This window comes from Panthera uncia, chromosome D1, assembly GCF_023721935.1.
Source record: "Panthera uncia isolate 11264 chromosome D1, Puncia_PCG_1.0, whole genome shotgun sequence".
Classification (NCBI taxonomy): domain Eukaryota; kingdom Metazoa; phylum Chordata; class Mammalia; order Carnivora; family Felidae; genus Panthera; species Panthera uncia.
In genome coordinates this window covers 101611588-101639453 of record NC_064808.1, presented here as the reverse complement: position 1 = coordinate 101639453, position 27866 = coordinate 101611588, and the positions used below count along the sequence as shown (strand labels likewise).

Genomic DNA, 27866 nt, shown 5'->3' with positions numbered 1-27866 from the left:
TCATCTCCAACATTTCAACACAACTGACAGACATAAGAACTGTCCAGGCAGCAAAAGATCAGTAAAACAATTATCAGAACTGCAAGAGTGGAGAAGATTATGAAAAATACATACTAGTATTAGCCAAACTGCAGTCATCCAGTTGATTACAACTGGATGGATGCTCATAAAAGAATATTAATATATTTCATTTAAAACCATATCAAGGGCAACACCTGGGAGGCTCAGTCAGTTAAGCATCCAACTTCAGAAACTCAGGTCATGATCTCATGGTTCACGAGTTCAAGCCCCACATTGGGCTCTGTGCTGACAGCTAGTAGCCTGGAGCCTGCTTCAGATTCTGTGTGTGTCTCTCTCGCAGCCCCTCCCCTGCTCATACACTGTCTCTCTCTCTCTCAAAAATTAACACTAAAAAATTTTAAATTTTAAAAAGATTTTAAAAAACTGTCTAATGAGTACCAGCTTTCAGCCTGAGATGAATGAAAAAGTCTAGAGAGAGAGTGGAGATGGTCATACAACAATGTGCATGTGCTTAATGCCACTGAATTATATCCTAAAAGTGGTTAAAGTGGTAAATTTTATCACAATAGAAATCTGCTGAAATGATTCATTTCAATCTCAAAAAAATTTTTGACAATACAGCATTAAGCCTTATTCCTAAACACTCACGGCTATAAAGATGTAAAGTCTAAATAAATAATTTATTAATTTGATTAAAATTACTGATATAGTAAATGCAATCTCAAAAATTTGCAACTTTGTGAAACTTGACAAGTGGATTCCAAAATGTATAGGGAAATGTACAAGGCAGCCAAGACGCAGTCAGGAAAGAAAAGCAAGGTGGCAGCTTAACTTGCTATACATTTAGAGTAATTAAGACAAGAGGTGTTTAGTGCAGGAATAGATCAACAGACTGATGCAGAAAATAGAGCCTCAAATGGATACAGGCAACATGGACCCTGATTTATGATAGAATGACACCTCAGACCAGTGGGGGAGAGGACAGACTTTTCATTGACTGGTGCTGACACAAATGGACAAACAATGGGGGGAAAAATGCAAATGAACCGTAACTTCACTCCACTCACAAAAATCAATCTCAGATGGATTACAGAACTAAGTAAGGCCAAACTCTAAAGCTCTTGGAAGACAGTATCACAGAATATCTTCAAGAACTTACGGTAAAAGTCTCTTTAGACAAAACCCAAAAAGCATTAATTACCCAAAAAATGGATAAATTTGACTACATTAGAATATCTATTCAAATACACCCTTATGAGAGTGAAGAGATGAGCCAGAAAATGGCAAAAGAAATATGCAACATAAGAAGCCATCAAGGATTCATATCTAGAACATATAAAGAAGACCTGCTAATCAACAAGACAAAGATCACCCAACAGAAAAATGGGCAAATGACTTTAATAGGTACTTCACAGGAAGAAATCTAAATGGCCAAAAACCAATGAACAAGGGCTCAACTTCGTACCAGGAACCAAGGAAATGCAAACCAAAACCACAATGAACAATTACAATACTAAGTGTTGGCCAGAATATGGAGAAATGCTTCATTCTTTGCTGGCAGGAGATCAAGTTGGCACAAGATTTTTAGGAAACTGTTTGGTATAATCTACAAAAATTGAACATATACATTTGCTATGATCCAACATTTGTACACCCAAGTAGTAGACTGAACCATATGAAATTGTTAACATTTCACTATTTAATCCACAAAATTGGTAATTTCACCAGGGTTCAAGCTAACACATTTCCAACAAAAATGCATACATGAAAAGACAATTCAAGAATGCTCAACGTGGCTGTATTTGCAGTTGGCCCAAACTGCAAACAGGCAAACATCCATCAACAGCAAAGTGATAAACTGTAGTATAGTCCTACAATGAAGTACTACAAAGTAATAAAAGAGAACTACAGCTATATGCAACAGCAAGTGTGATTACTAGAAACAAAACATCGAGGGAAAAGATCAAGACACACAAAAAAGGCAGTAGGATTCCAGTATATGATATTGAACAGTCAAAACTTAATCATTTAGGAGTGCGCATACAAAAGTGGTAAATCTAAAGATAAAAACAAGGAAGTTATTACCTTAAAAGTCAGAGAGTCTCTCTGAAGGGGGGTGGGGGTGGGTAGTGATCCAAAGTAATTGCTGGGGGAGGGGAGTTGTGGGTAGGGGCAATGTTCTAGTATTTGACTCTGGTGGAGCTTACATGGGTACCTGGCTCTATTATTATATTACTGATTACTGTACACTTGTGTTTTGTGCACATTTAGGCTCACGGATCATACACAATTGAAGGTTTAAAAAAGTGCTTATAAGAACAACTTGTTCTTCTCTAGAGCCTGCAGTAAACTCTGTCCTTCCCCCACTTCTCACTCACAGTACTGTTCCCTCTCTCCTAGCATTATTTATACGTAAAAGAGACGGGAGTCTCACATCTGTCCCTACATATGCGCTATTCTTCCAGGGGAGAGAAAGCACACTGGGAATTGACGTCAGACCCAATTCCATTCCACACAACTCTAAAAATGATTCTTTGCATAAACACTTCAGGAAGCAGACTTTTTGGTCTCAACACCCACTCTGTAGCTCCCAAGGATTTTAAAAACATGAAACAAGTTTTTAAAAGCTTTGCAAGCGTCATGCCTCTGTAATCAAATAGGAGCAGCAAGGGGCAGAGCTCCTAGGGTCTCATGCCAAGACCTCTTTTCGTTAGGGGGTTCTCAGCAGGACATTTCAATACTTGACCTCAGCCTAGCCTTTTCTGGCCAGGCATACTACAGAGGTCTGATTATCTAGATTTGGTTCTGGGTACATGGTCTCGCAGACACCAGGGTAGTAATTAACACCCAACTACACCAGTTAGCTTTACACTCCACTCATCACACAACCCACATGCAAATTACATCTAAAATAAAGTTTTGGGGAAGATACCACTGCAAAATTTTACCAATTGAGGTAACAGTCCATTAAAAAATATGTAGCCTCTTCATCCTTCATGAGAAGCAGCTGCTGAATTTTGTTGTTTTTTTTTCTTGGAAGAAGTTAATGAACAACTAATACATATAAGGACAAAGGCTCCCAGCAGAAAATAGATATGATCAAGAGCAAGTTATTAGAGAAGCAATAAGTAATTTAGAAAAGGAGCCCCAACAGACTTCAAACTGTATTACAAAGCTGTAATCATCAAGACAGTATGGTAGTGGCACCAAAACCGACACTCAGATCAACGGAACAGAATAGAGAATCCAATAATGGACCCACAAACATATGGCCAACTAATCTTTGACAAAAGCTGGAAAGAATATCCAATGGAATAAAGACACTCTCTTCACTAAATGGTGCTGGGAAAAATGGACAGCAACATGTAGAAAAATGAACCTGGACCACTTTCTTACCCCATATACAAAAATAAACTCACAAAGGATGAAAGACCTAAAGGTAAGACAGGAAGCCATCAAAATTCTAGAGAAGAAAGCAGGCAAACACCTCTTTGACCTGGGCCACAGCAACTTCTTACTCAACATGTCTCCAGGGGCAAGGGAAAGAAACTAAAGCAAAAATGAACTATTGGGATCTCATCAAAATTAAAAGCTTCTGCACAGCAAAGGAAACGATCAGCAAAACTAAAAGGCAACCGACTGAATGGGAGAAGATATTTACCAATGACATATCAGATAAAGGGTTGGTATCCAAAATCTATAAAGAACTTATCAAACTCAACACCCAAAAGACAAAAAATAATAATAACCCAGTGAAGAAATGGGCAAAAGACATGAACAGACACTTCTCCAAAGAAGATATCTAGATGGCCTACACATGAAAAAATGCTCCACATCACTCATCATCAGAGTAATACAAATCAAAACCACAACGAGATACCACCTCACACCTGTCAGAATGGCTAACATTAACAATTCAGGCAACAACAGATGTTGGCGAGGATGTGGAGAAAGAGGATCTCTTTTGCACTGCTGGTGGGAATGCAAACTGGTGCAGCCACTCTGGAAAACAGTATGGAGGTTCCTCAAAAAACTAAAAATACAACTACCCTATGACCCAGCAATTGCACTACTAGGTATTTATCCAAGGGATACAGGTATGTGGTTTCGAAGGGGCACATGCGCCCCAATGTTTACAGCAGCACTATCGACAATAGCCAAAGTATGGAAAGAACCCAATGTCCATCGGTGGATGAACGGATAAAGAAGATGTGGTATGTATATATACATATATATATATATACAATGGAGTATTACTTGGCAATCAAAAACAATGAAATCTTGCCATTTGCAACTACGTGGATGGAACTAGAGGGTATTATGCTAAGCGAAATTAGTCAGAGAAAGATAAATATCATATGACTTCACTCATATGAGGACTTTAAGAGACAAAACAGATGAATATAAGAGAAGGGAAGCAAATATAATAAGAAAACAGAGAGGGGGACAAAACCTAAGAGACTCTTAACTATGGAGAACAAACACAGGGTTACTGGAGGGGTTGTGAGATGGGGGATGGGCTAAGCGGGTAAGGGGTATTAAGGAATCTACTCCTGAAATCATTGTTGCACTGTATGCTAACTAACTTGGATATAAGTTTAAAAAATAAGTAAAAATAAAAATTTATTAATTAATAAGGAAGGAAGGAAGGAAGGAAGGAAGGAAGAAAGAAAGAAAGAAAGAAAGAAAGAAAGAAAGAAAGAAAGAAAAAGGAACCCTAACAATCAACAAAATAAAAAGGTAACCAATGGAATGGAAAAAAAATATTTGCAAAGCATGTATCTGATAAGGAATTAACACCCAAAACATGTAAAAACTCCTACAACAGCAAAATAACAAATAATTTGATTTTTAAATTAGCAAAAGACCTGAATGGACACTTTTCCAAAGAAGATGTATCAATGTCCAACAGGTATATGAAAAGGTGCTCAATGTTGCCAATCATTAGGAAAATGCAAATTATAACCATGATGAGATACCACCTCACCTCACATCTATTAGAATGGCTATTATCAAAATGATAAGAGATAAAAACTAGTGACCAGGATGTGGAGAAAAAAGAACTCTTGGGTACTGTTGGTGGGAATGTAAATTGGTACAGCCATTATGGAAAACAGTAAGGAGGTTCCTTAAAAACCTAAAAAAACAATCACAATATGATCCAGCAATCCCACTTTTGGGTATGTTCCTGAAGGAAGTGAAGTCACTCTTTGGAAGAGATACCTGCAACTCCCATGATCACTGCAGCATTCTTCATAACCTCTAAGACATGGAAACAATCTAAATGTTCGTCAATGGATGAAACGTGGTTTGTATGTAACACACACGTATAAAAAAAGAAGGAAAACCCTGTTATTTGTGACAACACGGATTAATCTTGAGGGCATCATACTAAATGAAGTATGCTTGATAGAGAAAGACAAATAGTGTATGATCTCACTTATATGTAGAATCTTAAAAAAATCGAACTCATAGAAACAGTATAATGGTGGTTCCCAGGGGCTGGGGTAATGGAGAGATGTTAGTCAAAGGGTACAAATTTCAGCTACAGGATGACTAAGTTCAAAGGACCTCAAGTACACCAGGAGGACTACAGTTAACAATACGGCATTGTACACTGGAACTCTAAGCGGGAAGATCTTAAACGTTCTCAACATAGGGGCGCCTGGGTGGCTCAGTCGGTTAAGCCTCCGACTTCAGCTTAGGTCACGATCTCACACTCCGTGAGTTCGAGCCCCGCGTCGGGCTCTGGGCTGATGGCTCAGAGCCTGGAGCCTGCTTCCGATTCTGTTTCCCTCTCTCTCTGCCCCTCTGCCATTCATGCTCTGTCTCTCTCTGTCTCAAAAATAAATAAACGTTAAAAAAAAATTTAAAAAAACGTTCTCAACATAAAGAACAACGGTTAACCATGTGAGGTGATGGGTGTGCTAACAAACCGTACTGTGGTAATCTGCACAATAGAAACATGCATGAAATCGTCACATTGTATACTTTAAACTTACACAGTGTTATGTGTCAATTCTATCTCAGTAAAGCTGGGGAAAAAAGAACTCTCCGTCAGAGACCTAGATTCTGGTCGAGGCTCCACCACAAATTAGATGGGGGACTCATACTCATTCAAGTTTTTTATACCTCAACTTCTTCTTCTGTAAAATAAGGAGATTAGCATTTACCTCAAAGAGTTATAATGAGGATTGAATGAGAGGGTCTATTTAAGTAAAACTTGTAAATTATAGGGGCACCTAGGTGGCTCAGTCAGTTAAGCGTCCAAATTCGGCTCAGGTCATCGTCTCACGGTTTGTGGGTTCAAGCCCCATGTTGGGCTCTGTGCTGACAGGTCAAAGCCTAGAGCCTGCTTTGGATTCTGTCTCCCTCTCTCTGTCTCTTCTCCACTAGCGTTCTGTCCCTCTCAAAACGCACTCTCCCTCTCAAAAATAAATAAAAGCATTAAAAAAAATTTTTTTTCATAAGTAAATACATAAAACTTGTAAACTATAAACAACTACACAAATTGCTATAACGTTAGAAAGAATCCTTGACTAACTCTATGAAATGTGAGAACCTGACAGAAAAGAACCCTGGTGCATTAGGGCCCATTAAAATCATTTTTTTTTTAATTTTTTAATATTTATTTTTGAGAGAGAGAGTGCAAGTAGGGGAGGAGCATGGACAGCGGGAGACACTGAATCTGAAGCAGGCTGCAGGCTCTGAGCTGTGAGCACAGAACCCAACAAGGGGCCCACACCCACAGACCACGAGATCATGATCTGAGCCGAAGTCAGACACTTACCCAATGGAGCCATCCAGGCACCCCCAGATTTGTTGTTTTCAATTGAGATTGGTATTTAGTGTCAATTCAAGTTATGCTCAACATATAGGACAGGAGGGTTACAATATTAACTATACAGAGTCCTCAATTAGCAATGAATTAGCAGCATCCACTAAATGATACAAAAATGAATCTTCTAGGCATCATCAAAGCCCTTATGAAGTACCTAGTCGGTGAATCCTCAACTTGGGTATACAAAATTCTTGCAGACATGTTTCTGTTACTAAACTTATAATTGAGGTCAGGAAATGACGTTAGCACATTAAAATACAGAAAGTGAGTATTCTAAGAACAATCAAAGTTCAGAGAGGAAGAAATCACTGGGGGCTGCAGTGGTTGAAAAAATTTCCTGGAGATGGTGGTAAAAGTTAGAACAAAGGAAAAAAGGCAGAAGATCTCAGAAGATCATGGTTTACAGGGGAACCAGGAGAAATATCTCCTTGTCCCTAGAGGTGTGTGTGGAGTAAGTGAAGACAGAGTCTGAGGGCTGATAACGGAGAACCCAAATTAAGAGCATCTGGATTCTGTTCATCAGGAATCTAGTCTTTTCAACCACCAAGTCAAAGGATTAAGAAGTGGGCCTCAGAGAGAGGGAGATCCACACTGGCTGTGCAGAGGTGGGGGCACACGGCAGGGCTGGGGGCACACGAAGGCTGGGAGTGGGCACTGCGATACGGAAGGCAGTGCCATCTGTGAGGAAGCAATGGCACCCAGAGCTGGTGTGGCAGGTGGGAAGGAAGAAAGGCAAGTCTCAGGCCTTTTTCAGAGGAAATCAGTGACACCAAGACTTCTAACACAGCCAACAGGAGAAAAGAGGGGGCTGCAGCGAAGAATCAGCCTGGGGGAGATGGACAGAAGTTGCCAACTTGCATTTGACACCTACATTTTACACCTTGGAATTCAAAGAAGGCCCAGTGACTGGAACACCAGGAGTTAACAGCTGTTTTCTGTTCCTACTGCCGGCAACACTCCCCACTCCCACCTCATAAATCCCTCCTAGCCCTTCAGATTCCAGCCCCTAGTTATTTCCTTAGGACAGGTCCTCTAATTCTGTGCTCTCATAAACCAGGACTTCCTCATCCCAACACTTCACAACTGTAACTTGTGAATTAACAGCCAATGCTATAGAAGATGCAGTTTTGTCTGCCTCATTCACTCATCATTCCCAAACCATGCCTCATACGACGTGCATCGGAGGTGCCACAAGCGTGCACAGCGTGCGTGACAAAAGGTGAAAATAAAAGGAGGGAGAGGGAGGCAGCAGGGTAGGAGAAAGGAGAGAAGAACGAAGCCGAGAGGAGCGGAAGAGCACAGGTGAGGTGCGGGAGGACATCTATGGTACTGAGCAGGGGGGGACGGGCAAGGAAGGCCGGAAGGAGCCATTAGAGAGGTTATACGAGAATCAAAGTACGGTTTTGAAACTCAGGGAGGGTGGATTTCAGAAGCCACAGAAAGACTGTGAGGCGGCCTCACAACGGAGAGAAGGTACAACAAGAGCAAAGTCAACAGTTGTACTGAAGAATACGTGTATCACGGCTTAAGGGGTCTGTGTGGGGACAAGGAAAGAACTTCTAGTCCAGCCTCCTTTTCTCAGTGACCTTCCCCACCGTCCATCCAGCTGCCTGGGCCAAGCCCCACCAGTCCTAAGACAGGAAGGATGTGAACTTGCTTTCAGACATCTATCAGCTGGAAACAACAATGACGCACATAGCTGTAAAAACAGTGATCTCTGGCAAGGGCCAGGGTGAAGTTCAGGAACATCACAGAGAAACCATCTCCATGTTTAAGAGCTCTCATTTCTCGAATGTCACTGAAAATTCTCTGGTAAACAAATGCAGTCAAGAATCCTCTAAGACTTTAAGGAGATAATGGGGACAATCAATCAAAATCAATTATCCTGCAACCTCTAAGTCAACGTGGGAGGGGACTGAAGTTGAGACAACTGTTTGCTGTGCACATGGCTGAGTAAAATTTGTCATAAACTGAGTCTACGGAACAGCAACAATGGCTGACCCAGGTTATGAATTTAATACTTTTAAAGCAGCATGCAGAATGTCTTCTTTCTTTCCAAAACATGCAATAAATTTTGATTCATTCCATTTCCTCATATCCCCCTGTAAGTAACACCAGTGAGGCCCAGGATTTCTTACAGCTGAGCATTCTAAGCTCTGTGAAGACAGAAGCAGAGTCAGTCTTGACCAGCACAGTACCCCTGGTGCCTGCACAGTGGCACACAGCAGGCAGGCCAGAAGTGGTCGCTGAAGACAATCATGGTCAACAGCTACACCCAGGATGCTGGACAAGGTCAAATGCCAAGTGTTAATAAAAACTAAGACTAGCTATCTTTAACTGCCAAGAATTTTTTCTCTTAGCTTCCAGCCCCAGGAAGACAATCTATTTCCTCCAAAATGTCCTACAATGAAGATCAAATAATACTGTAATAAATCTACTAAAAAATCTCTAACTAGCAAAATGAGTTCAAGCTCTAGCAAACTATTTTGAGCAAGGTAAGACCAGTCACCATAACAAAAATTTGACTTATTTGGATATTTTATAGAATGAAAGATTAGAGTATGGAAGTTGTCTAGAAAAATCAACTTAAACCATTATTCCTGGATCCCACTACCGTGATGAGAATGTACAACTCCCTTGAGGTCTGCAAGTGTATTCCTGCTACTGGGAATGGATTAGAGAACACACAGAGCACAGAGAATGACAAGAATCACATTTAAAAGCAAACCAAAACTCTACATGGATATTCCTTGCTTCTTCTCAATTCACAGACAAAATGTTCCAGACAATTAAGTTCAGTTCTGCAAGCCTGCATGTACAGAATTTCTCTGAGAATCTATCTTTTAAATCCATTTTAGCCACAATTGTTATTATAAAAAATACAATTATAAACAGAAATACTATAGTATATACATACACACACATACAAATCTTCTACTATATTTGGATGTAGATTACAGCAGCAAGCAGCCATAAATCAAACAAGTGTTTAAAACAGCTAACTCCCCTAAAAGACCCCAGCCGCAAAGTGGAATAATACTCTGAACCTCCTGCCCCCAACCAAGCACTCTTGTGTAATATTACCTTTCCCATCAAAAAACGGGAGCCCCAATACTCTGCCTCCACCTCTGACTCTAGCTCTGTAACTAAGACAAGTCATGTAACTCTGTCTCAAAGGTTTTACGAGGTCTCCTTAGGGTTTTGACTGCAAACCACTAAAATCCCTCTCAACCCTAAAAAAAGTCATTGTAGAGAAAATAATTTCATCATGAGTGTAAACACACTGCACATTGCTGATTCTACTCTTCTCAAAACTACTGCTGCTCATTATTAGATACATTTTCATACTGAAAGACAACTCTGCACTGGAGGTAACAAATGTGCCAGGATCTGCTTCTGTATTGCCATGGTTTGGGTAATTACAAAGTCTGTCTTCTCGGGGCACCTGGGTGGCTCAGTCGGTTAAGTGTCTGACTTCAGCTCAGGTCATGATCTCGTAGTTCCCGAGTTCAAGCCCCACATCAGGCTCTGCACTGACAGCTCAGAGCTTGGCGCCTGCTTCGGGTTCTTTGCCTCTCTCTCTCTCTCTCTTCGGGTTCTTTGCCTCTCTCTCTCTCTCTCTCTGCCCCCCTCTCTCTCTCAAAAGTAAATTAACATTAAAAAAAAAAAAAAAGAAAAGCAAGCCGGTCTTCTCATACTGAGCATAGATGAAGGTACATATTGGTCAGAAATGCCAAAGGCAACATAACATCATTCAGTCCTCTGAATTTGCTGATGTGAAGGAGCTATTTAAAGCCAAAATATTAACATTGTTATTCTGACATTGTTAAATATGGAAAGGGTTAGGGAAATTTTGGGGGCTCACGTGCTTCAAAAATGTTAAATTTTTACAGGGTTTAATTCTAAGTGCTTTATCAATATAAAACATAGGATTTGGGAATATGGCACATGTCTTACCTAAAGAGCCTAGAATCACCACAGAGACCCATCCTGAAGTTGAGTGATAGCACACACAGAAAACTCATTTATCTTCCTTCTTACTGCTCCTATTAGACCTCAGTAATCACTTCTGGCACTTTCTCACAGAGCCTCGATACAATCTCCTCATGCTGTTCAACCTGGGGCTCCAGTAAGCCACTAGCAACTGACCAGAAGGGTCAAATGAACAGAAATTGTTTGCCTTCCTTGTTAAATCAATACATGGGGTGAATGCCCAGGATGGTGGTAATACCACCAGGGGAAGCCCAATCCACCTAACACTTAATTCTCAACAACATATCTCAATAACAACACCTGTTCCTTTATACAAAGCCCATCATTTAGAAAACTAAGAAATCATGGGAGACTGCTTATTACTTTTTACAACAATAAATTCAAGGTTTCTTTTATAAATTTGACTTTTAAAATATCACCTTATATAAAATATTTTAAGAACACATCTGTAATAAATAATGAAATCATGAGGCACCTTGGTAGCTCAGTCAGTTGAGCATCTGACTCTTGATTTTGGCTCAGGTCACAATTTCAAGGTCATGGGATTGAGCCCCATGTCAGGCTTGGCACTGAGCCTGGAGCCTGCTCAAGATACTCCCTCCCCCTCCCTCTCCCTCTGCACTGAGCCTGGAGCCTGCTTAAGATTCTCTCTCTCCCTCTCTCTCTCCTTCTGCCCCTCTTCCCCACTCATGCATGCTCTCTCTAAAATACAACATTTTAAAAAAGAATGCACTAGAAGAGAATAGCACGTATGAGAATGAATTACACTTAGTAAAAATAAGTATTATTTGTGTAATTTTAGCCCCCATTATGTGTGTGTGTGCACACACAGGTATGTCCATTCTGAGTTGTGTTGTAGAAGGTTTTGTTTTTTTTTTTAATATTTTTTATTTTTGAGAGAGAGCTCAGGGGAGGGGCAGAGAGAGAGAGGGAGACATGGAATCTGAGGCAGGCTCTAGGGCTCCAAGCCATCAGCAGAGAGCCCGATGCAGGGCTCGAACCCACAAACCCTGGTATCATGACCCGGACCGAAGTCAGATGCTTAACCACCCAGGCTTCCCTAGGAGGTATTTCTCATCCTGCGTTGGAGATTAAGATATAAATTTGGAAGCCACTCTTTTTAAAAAATCCTATTAAACAGCAAATCAGGAAATAAAAGAAAAATAAATCCCACAACTCTCAGAGAATTTCTACTTTAGAGTTAAGTTGAGCCATGCACACAAAAAGCCATATACCATTTCTGTATATTTCCTTTTCTCTTTAAAGGTTTTATATTGTCATTATAATTTTAAAGGACCAGGGGTCCCTGGGTGGTTCAGTCAGTTGAGTGTCCGACTTCAGCTCGGGTCACGATCTCCCGGTTTGTGGGTCTGAGCCCCTCATCGGGCTCTGTCCTGCCGCTCGGAGCCTGGAGCCTGCTTCGATTTTGTGTCTCCATCTCTCTGCCCCTCCCCCACTTGCGCTCTCTTGCTCTCAATAATAAACATTAAAAACACTTTTAAATAAAAAAATAAAATAAAGAGGACAAGATGACACATAGACAGATACCTACCTTTTAGGAGCTTACTACTTAAGATGGACAATACCAAATAAACTTTAAATGGCATTCAGCCAATAGAATAAGGCAATTATGCCAAAATACAAATAAAAACTAACAGGAAATTAATTTTAATCATCCAGAGTTGGCAAAACATGCTCACAAAATCTGCTATTATAATTCTCCCTGTTTAATCAGCCAATTGGCATTATTATTGGTTCCTGGAGTATATTTTGTGATCCAAGAAGAGGGAATGACTTTATAAACTCACACCTTTCAAAGTTATTTTCATCACCCTTCAAAAGGGTGTTAATTCAATAGATGAAGCTCTACCCAGGCTAAGATTTGCATCAACCTATGAAATTATAGGGCTAGTTCCCTACGTGGAATATTGGGAAAAGCTAGGTAGGGGAAACAGACTGGTACTGGTGACCATTTTTCTAGTGATTCCTATATTGAGTTTCAATGGGTAACTTTGCTAGTGTATTTGAAATTCTGTGAATTTCCAAAATATTTTTATATTGAAGTGTTAATAGCAAAATATTCAGGAGAGGTTACGTACGTACTATTTCTTCTACTAACATATGTAATTGGGGTATTTGTTGTATGTGTTAAGAGTAAATGGATTTTTTTAAAAGACCAAATCAACATTGAAAGGTAAATAACGCATAATTTCTGGACAATCGGGCAGACTGAATGACCATGCAAAAACTGTCACAATGATAGAAAGAAGTATCGGTAGCTCTCCCTTGCTTGATCTGCAAAGGAACTTCCATTAAAAAAAACAAAAAAAAAAAAACCCAAGATCTATAGCCTGAAAAGTGGCTTGGTAGACTAGTCAGAAGGAAAGTAGTAGAAAAGAGTAGCATTACAAGAACACCAAACTGCCTCTGTGAAGACACACGGGTGTAAGCAAGCCAGGCACACAGACTAGGTGCAAGAGAGTACATGACACGTGGCAGGCTGTGGCTCCCAGGTTTTGAACTCGAGTTGTTCTGTAAATGACCCTGACTGGGGAGTTCAGAAGCATCCATGTGAAAACAGACCTAATACAGGTTTAAAAAAAAAAAAAAAGGATTTCATCTTCCTGCAAGGTATCAAACAGCTAAGACACAAGTCTGCCAAGCAGTGAGTCCTGACAATTCACATCAGAAACCAAGTACAGAAGAAAGCAAGGCTTTATGTCAAGTGACACTGAGATCACAGGTGCAATACTCAAAGTCTTTGAAGTAAAGAGAGATTTTTCCATTTCTTGTCAAGTTGGCACTTCAGAAGCAAAAGATAAAGGGAAGCACAGGGCAGAATGTAAGTAATGGAGTCAAATCCTAAGACTGTTTTTTAATTGTAGAACTGTTTTTTCTGGATTATAGCCTATAGATTAAGGAGTTCCCAACAAGGGTCAGAATGCAGCTCACCAAGACCAGAGTGAATGTGCTTAGACAAATTTGCAACTGGACACGTGGGTGCCTCAGTCAGGTGAACGTCCAACTCCAGTTCAGGTCATGATATCGTGCTTTTTGAGTCTGAGCCCCACATCAGGCTCGCTGCTGTCAGCGCAGAGCCTGCACAGAGCCTGTTCCCCTCTCTCTCTCTGTCCCTCCCCCACTCACGCACACACACTCTAACATAAATAAAACCTTACTTAAAAAAAAAAAAACAACTTCCAAGTAAATCAAGATTTTGAACTAAAACCGCAAAGAGAGGAAAAAAAAAAACCAACCAAATAAAAATCATGAAATCAGAAACTCTAGTACAAAAGATGTAATATTTTAAACCATACACAAGCACTACATAATCCTTAATATCAGGAGAAATATTATCAGGAGAATATCAGAAGCATTTAATCTGCTATGCTAAAAGAAGGTGGCAAATAAAAAGCAAGAGCACATACTTTTCCAGACGTACTCCTTCTGCTCAGTCAGTTAAAAACCCTGGATGTGATGAAGCAAACATAAGACAACTTCAAAGGGCAGAGAGAAGGTAGCAGGCCAGCTACCAACCTCAGGACCCCAGGAACAACACTTTCAGACAATAACCACTCTACTTTAACAGTGATGTTTGTTGTTGTTTTTTTTTTAATGTTTGTTTACTTTTGAGAGACAGAGACAAAGCCCAAGTGAGGGAGGGGCAGAGAGAGAGAGACAGAGACATGGAATCCGAAGCAGGCTCTAGGTTCCAAGCTGTCAGCAGAGAGCCCAACGTGGGGCTCAAACTCATGAGCTGTGAGATCATGACCTGAGCCAAAGTCGGATGCTCAACCAACTGAGCCACCCAGGCATACTGATGTTTCCACTGAGCTAGGCCACAGTACCCAGATATTTGGTGTAACAGCAGCCCAATTGTTGCTGGGAAGGTAATCTTTTAGCTTAGGTTAACATTACGTCAGTAGACTTTGAGTAAAGCAATTACCCTTCACAATGTGGGGGGGAGCCTTGTCCAATCAGTTGAAGACCATAGGAGAAGAAGAATGAGGATCCCTCAAAGAAGAGAGAATTCTGCCTCCACGCTGCTTCTGGACTCAAGCTACAACATTAATTCTTCCCCAGGTCTTCAGCCTGCCAACCTACCTTGCAGATTTCATACTTACTGCTCCCCACAATTGTGAGTCAATTTCTTAAATTAAGTCACTCTAATACACCCATACTCCCCCGCACACCCACTCTCTATCAGTCTATTCTCTGGAGAACCCTAAAACACTAGCCAAACACCCCCCAAAAGACTCTCATCCATGTATACCTCTGACGACAAATGTCCAGTGAAAATCCAGACTTCCACCTTCACTAGACTGAAATCAAGGGCCTCTCCTCCTGGCCTGGATGGTATTGGAGAAGAATGAAGAATGGTCAAGACTTACAGACCTACTGGGCAGTAACAAGTCTCCTTTCTCTGCTATCCACCCTGTGGCATCCAGTGGCAACCACACAGGGAGCTTGGACTTCCCTTCTACCTATCAGTAATGAGGCACCTCTCCTCCCACATGCTGAGGTAGTATCAGAGAAGGCCTCGTGGAGTCAGAACTTTCACTACTGTCCCATGGTAACACCACCCATGGTGTCAATGGAGGCCACATGTAGGCAGTAACAAGGTACCCCTGGGCTCAGTCAAGGTGCTGTCAGTAGAGGCCTAGTAGTGACCCTGAACTGCTGCCACACAGCAGTAACATCTACCCTTGCCCACCCCCAATTATCAATGGAGACCAAGAAGGGAACCTGGATTTCCAACTCCATCTGGCAGTAACAAGGCAACCCCCCTTTCTTCCATTAGTGTTGGGTCAGAGGTCAGCTAAAATGGAAGATTTCAAGAAGAGCCAGAATTTCATAATACCCAAAATGTCCCGGTATCAATGAAAACTCATTCATCACAGTAACAACCAGGATGATCTCAACTCGCGTGACAAATGACACCAGATGCTGACACACAGAGAATAAAGATATTAGCATTATCTAACAAAGATTTTGAAGCATCCATGTTAAAAATGCTTCCATGAGCAATTACAAACATGTTTGAAACAAAACAGAAAGTCCCAGAAAAGAAATAGAAATAAAGAACCAAATAGAAATTTTAGAAATGAAAAGGACAAGAGCTGAAAAAAAAAAGTTCAGAAGATGTGCTCAAAAGCAGAATGGAGAAATCAGAGCAAGGAACCAATGAACTGGAAAAGAGAATAAGGAAATTATACAATCTGAGTAACAGAAAGAAAAAAGGGCAGAAAAATAGAGTTCCAGGGACCTGTGGAGCTATGACAAAAGCTGGAACCTTCATGTCACCGAGTTCCAGAAGGAGAGGATAAAGAGGACAGGGCTGAGAGAACACTAGAAACAATAATGGCTGAAAGCTCCCCAAATCTGGAAAGATGCTCACACTCATGGAATCAAGAAGGTGAATGAATCCCAAACAGGATAAACTCAAAGAACCAGAGAAAAGTGACACCTTGAGTCTAGGGGAAAAATAAGTAGGATGACAGCAGATTTCTCATCAGAAACCATGGAGGCCAGAAAAAGGGGTACCAGATTGTTCGAGTAGTTAAAGAACAAAACTGTCAACCCACAATGCTATATCCGGAGGAAAAACATACCAAAAAATGGCACAAATTCTTAAAATAGAAATTATAAAAGAAGGAACTGTGGAAAATTAGGAAGGAAAAAAGAACAAAAGAATAAGGATATGGAATAAAACAACTGATTTTTCTTCTCAAGTTTTCTAAATTATTGTTTAAAGGTTGAAGCAAAAATTTTAACATGTTTTGATGCGGTTCTCAACATACACAGAAGAAATATTTAAGACAGTTATAAACAGAGGTGGCTAAAGGGATGTAAAGAGACGTAAGATTTCTAACACTTCACCTAAACAGGTACAGCCAGTCAAGAAAATCGTTTGGCGGTTTCTTAACAACTGAAACCTCTATCTACCATATGATCCCAGCAATCACATTACTGGGCATTTATCCCAGAGAAATGAAAACGTATATCCACACAAAAACCTGTGCACAAAGATTCACAAAAGCTTTATTTATTAGAGCCAAACAACCGAAATGACTTATACCAGGTGAGTGGATAAACCAATTGCACTACGTCTATATCATGAAACACAACACAGAAATGAGGAATGGATACACACAACTTGGATGGATCTCAAGGGCATCATATGCAAAGAAAAAAAAAAGGCAGTCTCAAAGGTTACACGCTACAGAATTGCATTCACGTAAAATTCTCAAAATAGCAAAATCATAGAGATGGAAGACAAAGTAACCGTTGCCAGGGGTCAGGGATAGAGAAGGTAGCATGCAACTCTTATGGAATGGTACAAGAAGACTTTTGCGCCAGTAGAATAGTTCTGCCCCTTGATCCCAGTGGTGGAACATGAATCTATATACAGGTGATAAAGGGGCACAGAATCATACTAATTCCATGGTCTGTGAGTATACTCCACTTAAGACGGGAGAAACTCGATAAGGGGCATATGTACCCTTCTCTGTAGGTTCTTTGTAACTTCCTGGGAATCTAAGTATTTCACAATAAGAAGTTTTTTAAATGAAAACAAAAAAAGCAGTAAGGAGCCTCAATATTTGGCAGGACGGTACAGGTGACTGGAACTGGTTAACTTGTGTCGCTAACAGAAGGGCCTTTCTCCAAACAAACTCAGACAATATGAACTAAAAAGCAAAAACATATAAAATCTTCGTGAAAACCCTTCACCATGAGAGGAGAAATGGAAAGGATGGAAAGCAGTGAGGAGACCTGAAGGAGAACAGAGACAACAGTAATCAGAAGAAGGTATTAATCTTGTTAATCTTGTTTTGTACACAACAAACTGCCAATCAGCCTTAACAGCAAAGGCTATAATATTACGGCAATCAACACGAACCTTTATTGTGGGCTGGCACCTTGGTAGGTAAACCTATTAGTTCTGTTCCTTACTAAGGGCAGGCAGAGAGAGCTATAGACATCCGGGTTTGGGGGCTTTAAGGATCTCATTAAAACAAGCAGCAGCAGAAGAGTTAAGTATTTCTTTCAGTCTGGGATCAGTTAATGAAGACTGACAAGGTTCATCAGGTAACATCTGTGCAGCGTTGGGCCCTGAGGGTGATCTGATAGAAAGGACACGATCCCTGTCCTTCCAGAGCTGGTAACCTAGTATCTTAAGAGGAAGATGCCTACATCTTGAAGAATGATAGTGCCTGAGTCCCAATTAGCCTAAAAGTTTAAATTATTATCAAGGTTTGGGGAGGCCTCTCTTGAAGACAATTCAATGAAGGGTTAAGTACTTTAGTTAAAGTTTTTTAAACCATCTGTTGTGTACACACCCTGTGTTCCATACAGTGGAGGTTTCCAACAGTAAAGACAAAGATGCAAACCCTTATCCTTAAATCAATATAGAATTTAACAGAGAACACAGTCATGTAAACATAGGAGAACAAGTGAAACAGGGAAATAAATGAAAAATGCTGTGCCCAATTAACTAAAATCTAGAAACCCCAAACCTCTTATCTTCCCCTAAACAGCCCATGTTCTTTTGTACTTCGACCCTCCCAGATGCTATTCCCCGTGGCTAGAACATTTCCCCTTCCTCTGGCAGCGAGTTCCCAATCGCCTTCTGAGACCCAGCTCTCCTAATGCCGCTGATCTGAAGCTGTCCCCAGAGAGACAGGAAGCCCTTCCTACTTTCTCTGTGTCCCTACTGCATATTATGGCACTCACAACACTGTTGAAAAACGTCTGAGAACAGTCTCTCCTGCTGGACTCTAAATTCACTTGTAGGTTTATCAAAATAATACATGTGCACAGTTCAACACTTACAGAGCACCAGCAGGTCATGAAAAACATCAGAACCCTCCCTGCTCCCTGGTCCCACTTCCCAGAGGCAGCTATGCCCAAGGCCTCCAGTTTTTTCTCCTGGTAGCTTCCCCCCCCCCCCCCCCCCGTTATCAAGTAATAATACACAAGAACTTCTTTCCATAACATTTTGGTAAGGGCCATTTCTCATCCATCCTGTCAGGTATACTTCCCCATGTCAGGTATTCTTCACCATGAAGCCAGATGTATCCTTCAGTTCTGGGGAATTTGCTCACCTTCCTTGACAGTTTCCTCCATTTCATTTGTTCTCTCTGGACCTCCTATTAGCTAGATGCTGGCTCATCTTTCTCCCCTTTCCTATCATCTCTTTGGGTTTTGTTTTCTCCTATTAGGGTATGGACGACTCCTCCAACTAAATCTCCATTATTGTATTCTCAGCTTCTAGGAGCTCCTATTTATTTTCTGATGGTTCTTCTTTCAAAGAAAATGGTCCCCAAACTTTTCTTTTTACCTATCAGGGAACACTGATTATAGAAGTTTAACATTTTTGTTGTTGTTGTTTCCTACACTGTTTTTCCCAATTCCTCCCTGTCCACCACCACCACAATTTTTTTCTTTTTCCTTGGTGGGGACTTCTCTTAAATGACAGGAGACTATGCTTCTTGTCACCTTTGTATTTTCAACACACAGTCAGGGACAATAAAACATTAAGTGGGCAGATGAACGAACCAATGGAGGAACAGAAGAAGCATCTAAAAATGACTATGAAAAAGATACCAGAAGATTAGAGACTAATATTCTTGCGCTGGTAAGACTAACAGATCATCGTCGTCTTAGGCCAGGGAGCCCAGGCCTGTGGGGAAGGCCCCCACCAACAGGCGGTATCTGGCACATTTACTGGATGGACAGGGCCTTCTGCACGAGCCTCAACAACAGGCAAACTTTTTAATTTTATTTGAAATTTCATTTAACTCCACACTGAGAGACCACCTCAGACTTGTCAAAGTGGCTAACATTAACAACAGATGTTGAGGATGCAGAGAGAGAGGATCTCTTCTGCACTGCTGGTGGAAATGCAAAATGGTGCAGCCACTCTGGAAAACAGCATGGAGGTTCCCCAAAAAACTAAAAATAGAACTGCCCTATGACTCAGCAATTGCACTACTAGGCATTTATCCAAACAGGTGTGCTGTTTCAAAGGGACACGTGCACCCCCACATTTATAGCAGCACTATCGACAAGAGCCAAAGTATGGAAAGAGCCCAAATGTGCATCAATGGATGAATGGTTAAAGATGTAGTATGTATATATACATGATGGAAGACTACTCAGCAATCAAAAAGAATGAAATCTTGCCATTTGCAACTACGTGGATGGAACTAGAGGGTATTATGCTAAGCAAAATTATTCAGAGAAAGACAAACATCATATGACCTCACTCACATGAGGACTTTGAGACAAAACAGATGAACATAAGGGAAGGGAAGCAAAAACAATATGAAAACAGGGAGGGGGATAGAACATAAAAGACTCTTAAATACAGAGAACAGAGGGTTGCTAGAGAGGTTTGTGGAAGGGGGGATGTGTAAATGGGTAAGGGGTTTAAGGAATCTACTCCCAAAATCGTTGTACCATGTGCTAACTAACTTGGATGTAAATTATAAATTATACAAAGGAAAAAAAAAAAAGAATAAAAAGCATAACCACGAACTGCTCAAAAAAAAAAAAGAAAAAGAAAAAGAAAAAGAATTATTTAACTCTTTAACTCCCTTTCTGCCTGGAAGAATTTAACGTATTACTTCACAGTCTATTTGCCACAGCAGCATGCTGTCCTAATTCAAGGTTTAAAAAAACTTTTTCCTCACAGCTGATAGGTAAACTGCTTTTATTTATTTTTAAAAAAATGCTTTAATGTTTATTTTTGAGAGACAGAGAGAGGAACAGAGCACAAGTGGATGAAGGACAGAGAGAGAGGGAGACACAGAATCCGAAACAGGCTCCAGGCTCTGAGCTGTCAGCACAGAGCCTGACGTAGGGCTTGAACCCACGGATGGTGAGACCATGACCTGAGGCAAAGTCAGACGCCCAACCGACTGAGCCACCCAGGTGCCCCCACCTTTATTTCTTAAAAGCAATCTAGAACCAATTAGCAGCAGGAAAAGTAAAAGTGGTCTTAGATGTAACGATTGAAATAACTAAGAAGTCAGAAGGCTAAGAGGCAAAAATTACTGAATAGCAAATCTGTTTCCCAATTGACTTGAAGGTTATTCTTGTGCTCAGTTGGGAAACCCGAGGTCAACGGGACAGCATGCAGAGTGTTATCTGGAAAGCACACCAGAGATCTTGGTAGTTCCAAAGATTTGGTATTTATAGCCCCTATTAGGGCCTTTAAAAAAAAAATGAAAGTAAACTATGACTCACTATAATATTTTTAAATGCATTTTTTAGAAGAATTCCCCTATAATCCAACCACGAAAAAAAAAAAAGAAAAAAAAAAAAAAAACCCCATCAACCTGTTTATGTCCCAGACCTTCTTTTCTACAGATAAGATTTTTCCTTATAAAATCTGGATCATACTGTATACAGACTGTTTCACTGTGATTATTTTTAGTTTGAGTTTTCTTGGTTGAAATCCCTGGTGACACTGAGTGGCTACTGCCCCTTAGGTCTAAGAGCCAGAATCAGACAGGATGGTTTCTTCTCTCAGTTTTGTCAATATCTCAAACTGCAAAATCTGAGCCCATGCTCCCTAACATCGTCTACAATTCAAAAACCAAGAGACTCGATTTAAATCTGCCTTCAAGTATAACCAAAAAGCTCATTTTTTTTTTGTTTCCTCAGATTTAATCATTCTTTCTTGCATCAAAAATAACAAAATTGTAGGGTGACATTAACACATGATCGTGAAACAAAAATGTGTTTCATTTCATTAGTCACAGGCTACATATCAACCAGCTGTTGAAGCTAAAAATATGCCTTAGTTTAAAATTTTGTAAAATACAGCATTTAAGACTCATTTTGAAAGAAATCTGACTTCTTTCAGTTTCTAAGAACCCACTAGAAGCTTTGGAGAAGAACAAATCAGCACCTCCAAAGCACAAGAAAAAAAAGGTGTATCGGGAAGGAATCCAAACTGATTTATTGACAATCATTAGCACATAGTTTACATCTTATTAATAAATCTATGTTAAGGATGACAATCCACCTCAGACATAAAAAATATATGTATTCTCAAAGAAAGAAACCGACACAGACGTCACACCGGTAATAAAAGGTGTGCATTTTGCTGGGGTAGGAATGAGCTAAGGGGCACTGGGCACTAATAGTCGCAGCTCTTCCTCATTAGTTGTAACAGAGACTCAGCCCAGGATGGGGCTGTGGAGGGATCTTTCCAACTCTCCAAACTCAGCAGCACACTCAGGTGGCATCACACGGCACAGTGTGCCCGTGACACACAGTCCTCCCCTTGGAAGCATTTGCAGACTTCCAGCTCTGCTCATCATCAGGTCCCATGGCCCAGGGATCATGCGTCAAGATAAGATCTGCCACCATTAAATATTAGATTATCAAACAGGCAATGGCATACTCTGAGGTAGCCACTGGATTTCAGGTGTAGTTACAGCAAATTGGAAACACATGTTCAACTATCCCAGGGGCCTTGGAAAGTTACCAAGTCACTTAAGAAATAAACATATACTTCACTCACTTCCTGAGAAGAACTACAAGCTCTTCTGACTCCCACCCAGGGCTCTTGCCATTAAATCATCTGGCCAGCCATCAATATTCTCCCAGGGTATTTTCTTTTTAATAGGAGCATGGAGGCCTAGGAGGATAGATTTGATAGGAAAAGATGACAGGTATCCTTCTGGCTTTCCATTTCTTCTTTTATAGTAACTCCCCTTCAGTTAAGTAGTTGTCACCTAAAGGCAGAGGCTGTTTTACAGTTTTGTCACCTCCCATCCTTGCTGAATGCATGTTTGACACCTGAAACTTTACGATGAAGAGTGAAAATGTACCGCACTGTAAAAAATGTCAACTTCCAGGTCAAAGTTTTTGGTCATTTAGTCACGAAAGATAGTGTCAAGTTTACCTTTCTAAATGTCAACATAATAGACTAGGGAATTAATTTTCAAGAAGCATTTTGAACAGCTTTCACTTAAATTATTAGTCATACCAACCTCACTCTGCTGCACCTATTAGAGCAATCTGAATTTGCTCTTTCGACACTCAGGCAGGTAACAGTTCACAAGGATATCTATAAGAATTTATTTTCTCCTGCAGTTAAGGACTTCCCATTCTTAGAGCAGGGGGTGGGGACAGGGGCACCTGGGTGGCTCAGTCGGTTAAGCATCTGACTCTTGGTTTCAGCTCAGGCCATGATTTCATGGTGGTTTGTGAGTTTGAGCACAGAGCCTGCTTCAGATTCTCTTTGTCCCTCTCTCTCTCTGCCCCTCCCCCACTTATACACTCCTCATTCTCAAAATAAATAAACTTTAAGGAAAAAAAAAGGAGGAGGAAGGATGAGAAAAAGATGACAGAGAAAAGAAAAGGGAGTGGGGACCCTGATGATATCTATAGATAAATAGAGTAACTGCTACTTAAAACACCCGCTCCAGAAGCTTAAAGTAACTTCTTAAAAAATTCCTGCTCTGCTATTTACAGTCTATTCAATCCTGTTACATGGAAGAATGATCAGCTATTACGTGCAAACATATACTCAAATGATATACCATATGACATAAACCACAAGCGGCTTTGGAAGTAAGAGGACGGGTTCAGAGCATACTGGGGAGTCTTAAGTGTAGCTAGCCTCTTACACTCGGACCAACCTTTGTCAGGTGACAACCCCTCTGAGCACATCACGGACTCTATGGTACATCGAGTTCCCTTCCAAATTCGTAATTCTTTCTACTGGTTAAAGGGAAAAGCAGGGAGTAACAAAATAAGGAAAGCTTTGACTGAATATACAGTCAATTCTGTCGTAACGCTTGTTTTGAAAATGCAAATCTGTTCCAACACAACAGATATATTAGGAAACAGTTGGACCATAATTCATTCTTTGCTTTTGCTCATGTGGCATTTCATCTATGAGAAACACGAGGTGAATCCAGAAAACCACAGTCGGCTGAACTAAGGGTAGCAGGAGGATGCCAAGTGCACGCGAGCACACCCCACTGTCCCCCAGCTTCTGGGGTGCACCATACGCTCCAAGCCACATGCACCTGTATCTGGGGTTAGGACTTTCTGTCCTATTGCAGAGCACCCTTTCCCTGCTGCACAAGCAGCAACCCTTCCAGCACCACAGCCACAAGCAAACTTCAGGTCTTTTTCAGGGTCAACTCCCACATGCTTGTAGTACTTAGGGACTTGTAGCTGCTTAACATATGTGAAACTGTGCTACCATTTTTATACGCTCCGTTCTCTTTTTTTTATGTGTCACAAAGTTTTTGAGTACTGTGTCTCTCTAATCCCAGTTTTCTCATAAGCCTTGTGGGTTTGTTTGTGGTTTTTTTTTCCTCTTTTTAGCACACAGTGATTTTTAGCAACTCTGTGTCATGTTAGAGTCAAACTGACTGTATCACTGTCTGGGGAAAAGTCATCAATGAACACTTGCATTTTTTTTTTTTTTTTTAAGATAACAGATGGACAAGCTTCCTACAAGGCTGCTTATGCATTAAGTTAAAAATCAGCAAAGTCTCAGTTCTCTGCTGTACAGGTGTTGGTTACTCCTGTAGCTCCCACATTAGGTATCAGATTTGTAGTCAGAAGGAAAGCATTCTCCTTGAAATAGCCAACAAAAAACTGGTGTGTAAAGTAATAAAGAGAAGACACTAAAAGAATTTTTTTAATATGAAATTTATTGTCAAATTGGTTTCTATACAACACCCAGTGCTCATCCCAACAGCTGCCCTCCTCAATGCCCATCACCCACTTTCCCCTCCCTCCTACTCCCCATCAACCCTCAGTTTATTCTCAGTTTTTAAGAGTCTCTTATGGTTTGCCTCCCTCCCTTTTATTTTTTCCCCCTTCCCCTCCCCCATGGTCTTCTGTTAAGTTTTTCAGGATCCACATAAGAATGAAAACATATGGTATCTTTCTCTGTATGACTTATTTCACTTAGCATAACACTCTCCAGTTCCATCCACGTTGCTACAAAGGGCCATATTTCATTCTTTCTCATTGCCATGTAGTACTCCATTGTGTATATAAACCACAATGTCTTTATCCATTCATCAGTTGATGGACATTTAGGCTCTTTCCATAATTTGGCTACTGGTGAAAGTGCTGCTATAAACATTGGGGTACAAGTGCCTCTATGCATCAGCACTCATGTATCCCTTGGGTAAATACCTAAGAGTGCTATTACTGGGTCATAGGGTAGATCTATTTTTTAATTTTTTGAGCAACCTCCACACTGTTTCCAGAGTGGCTGCACCAGTTTGCATTCCTACTAACAGTGCAAGAAGGTTCTCATTTCTCCACATCCTCTCCAGCATCTATAGTCTCCTGATTTGTTCATTTTAGCCACTCTGACCGGCATGAGGTGGTATCTGAGTGTGGTTTTGATTTGTATTTCCCTGGTGAGGAGCGATGTTGAGCATCTTTTCATGTGCCTGTTGGCCATCTGGATGTCTTCTTTAGAGAACTGTCTATTCATGTCTTCTGCCCATTTCTTTACTGGATTATTTGTTTTTTGGGTGTGCAATTTGGTGAGCTCTTTATAGATTTTGGATACTAGCCCTTTGTCCAATATGTCATTTGCAAATATCTTTTCCTGTTCCATTGGTTGCCTTTTAGTTTTGTTGATTGTTTCCTTTGCAGTGCAGAAGCTTTTTATCTTCATGAGGTCCCAATAGTTCATTTTGGCTTTTAATTCCCTTGCCTTTGGAGATATGTCAAGTAAGAATTTGCTGCGGCTGAGGTCAGAGAGGTTTTTTCCTGCTTTCTCCTCTAGAGTTTGGATGGTTTCCTGTCTCACATCCAGGTCCTTTATCCATTTTGAGTTTATTTTTGTGAATGGCTTAAGAAAGTGGTCTAGTTTCATTCTTCTGCATGTTGCTGTCCAGTTCTCCCAGCACCATTTGTTAAAGAGACTGTCTTTTTCCCATTGGATATTCTTTCCTGCTTTGTCAAAGACTAGTTGGCCATACTTCTGTGGGTCAATTCTGGAGTCTCTATTCTATTCCATTGGTCTATGTGTTCTGTTGTTGTGCCATAAATGTATCTTCTCAATTCAGAGCTTGATTCTGGAAGAAGATGTGGCATGTACCAGTCTAAGAATGCCACCTATCTGATAATGAGATATTCAAAAGCTATTCGATACCTATTATGAAAGAATATGGAGCAAAAAATATTTCTGCAATATAGTTCTAACAGTGTGTTACAAACCACAGAGCCTTGACACTCTTATTCTTGATAAACTCAGAGGTAAAGGAGAATAGCAAACTAAAGGAAGTCATGCATGTTTCCTAGTTTCCATGCAGACTGGAAACAGGAGACAGACCCAATCACTTAGCACTGATGGGGAAGGCTGGATAAAATCTGTCACTCAGAGCCAACAGGCATGCTATTTACCATGCTCAGGAAAGACAGGGACCATAATTATTTTGCCTTCTTCAAAGAACCTTAACTTAAAGCCAGGATTGATAACAGAAGTCACAAAAGTTAACATAGTACAGCACATGCTTCTTTACACTGGGCCAAGTTATTTGGCCATTGTAGACATGATCCTGGTACCTTTTTTTTTTTTTTTATTAATGTGTATTTATTTTTAAGAAAGAGAAAGCATGTGTGCATGCATCTGAGAAGGGGACGGGCAGATGAAGAGACACAGAATCCCAAGCAGGCTCTACACCGTCAGCACAAAGCCCGAGGTGGGGCTCAATCCCACAATAGAACCGTGAGATCATGACCTGGGCCAAATTCAAGAGTCAGACGGTTAACTGACTGAACCAGCCAGGCACTCTCCCTGGCACCATTCTTAAACTACAATATTAACACTTAAAAAAATAATTGACCTTTTATACACACACACATACACACACCCATATACACAAGGGAAAAAAGTGAAAGGGAAAAAAAAACACCAAAGTGCTAACACTGGTTTAATATTTGGGTAATAAGATTATATAGGACTTTTTTATTCATAGCTTTCATTATTTTATACAACGAACATATTTTACTTTTATCACCAGAGGAAAACCACTACCTTTTTAAATAGCTGACTGGAAGACACAAATCCCTGACCATTGCTGACAAAGATTTCACAGTAGGCCATCCAATGTCTCTTCTACTTTCTACAGGGTGAAAGGTGAGCAGCCCTGGATTTGGAGGCCACTTGCCCTACCATGTAAGAAATGTCAGAAAGAACTTTGCAGAAAACTCTCCAACACAGGAAGGCGGGTGAGCACAATGGAAGACATTACACACTCGTAGATCTGACTTGTTCGTCCCTGTTTTTATCAGACAGTATTTTGGTGACTCCCAAAGGTATTCTGAAAAATCTTTGCTTTTTAGATAAAGCTAACATAGAGCCACTCAACTGAATTTAACAGCATCTGGTAGCACAGAACACGGAAGTATGACCTAACCAAAGAAACTCAGGGACCAAAGCCCAAGAAGTGTGCAAAAGGCCCCTGCAGATTTTCTAGCCAGCTCTCTCTCCACATCACTGTCACAGTGATGAGGAATGTTCATTTCTCCACTCGGAAAGCAGGCACAGCACTACCCCAGAGGCTGTGGTGAACACAGAAAAAAACCAGGGCTCTCCTCACAGCATGCACAGGCTGATGGGGAAAGACAGGACACAGATATCAGAAATACGTAAGTAACATAAGACAAAATTAAATGGCTAAATGAATGGTACAGATAAGTATTTAAGGCATTTAAAGGAGCACAGCTCAGCTTCAACAGCTGGGAAAGGCTACCTCCTAAGGCAGAAGGAGGGAGACGAAGGAGGGAGACGAAGGAGGGAGACGAAGGAGGGAGACGAAGGAGGGAGACGAAGGAGGGAGACGAAGGAGGGAGACGAAGGAGGGAGACGAAGGAGGGAGACGAAGGAGGGAGACGAAGGAGGGAGACGAAGGAAGGAGACGAAGGAGGGAGACGAAGGAGGGAGACGAAGGAGGGAGACGAAGGAGGGAGACGAAGGAGGGAGACGAAGGAGGGAGACGAAGGAGGG

At 40.8% G+C, this 27866-nt stretch overlaps 1 protein-coding gene across 4 annotated transcripts in view; it reads right to left on the bottom strand.

Moving 5' to 3' along the window:
- The window catches only part of ALG9 (ALG9 alpha-1,2-mannosyltransferase), a 100379-nt gene that overhangs the window by 33647 nt on the left and 38866 nt on the right, over positions 1-27866 (bottom strand). Inside the window, exon 14 of one of the 4 annotated variants that reach the window (XM_049613615.1) lies at positions 21204-25972. The exons of 2 other annotated variants lie outside the window; for them this stretch is intronic. In XM_049613615.1, coding sequence (XP_049469572.1) covers positions 25823-25972 — 150 coding nt within the window. In that variant the 3' untranslated portion in view covers positions 21204-25822. Of the gene's footprint in view, positions 1-21203; positions 25973-27866 lie in introns of those variants that run through there. One more of the 4 variants, XM_049613634.1, reaches the window with a different exon arrangement.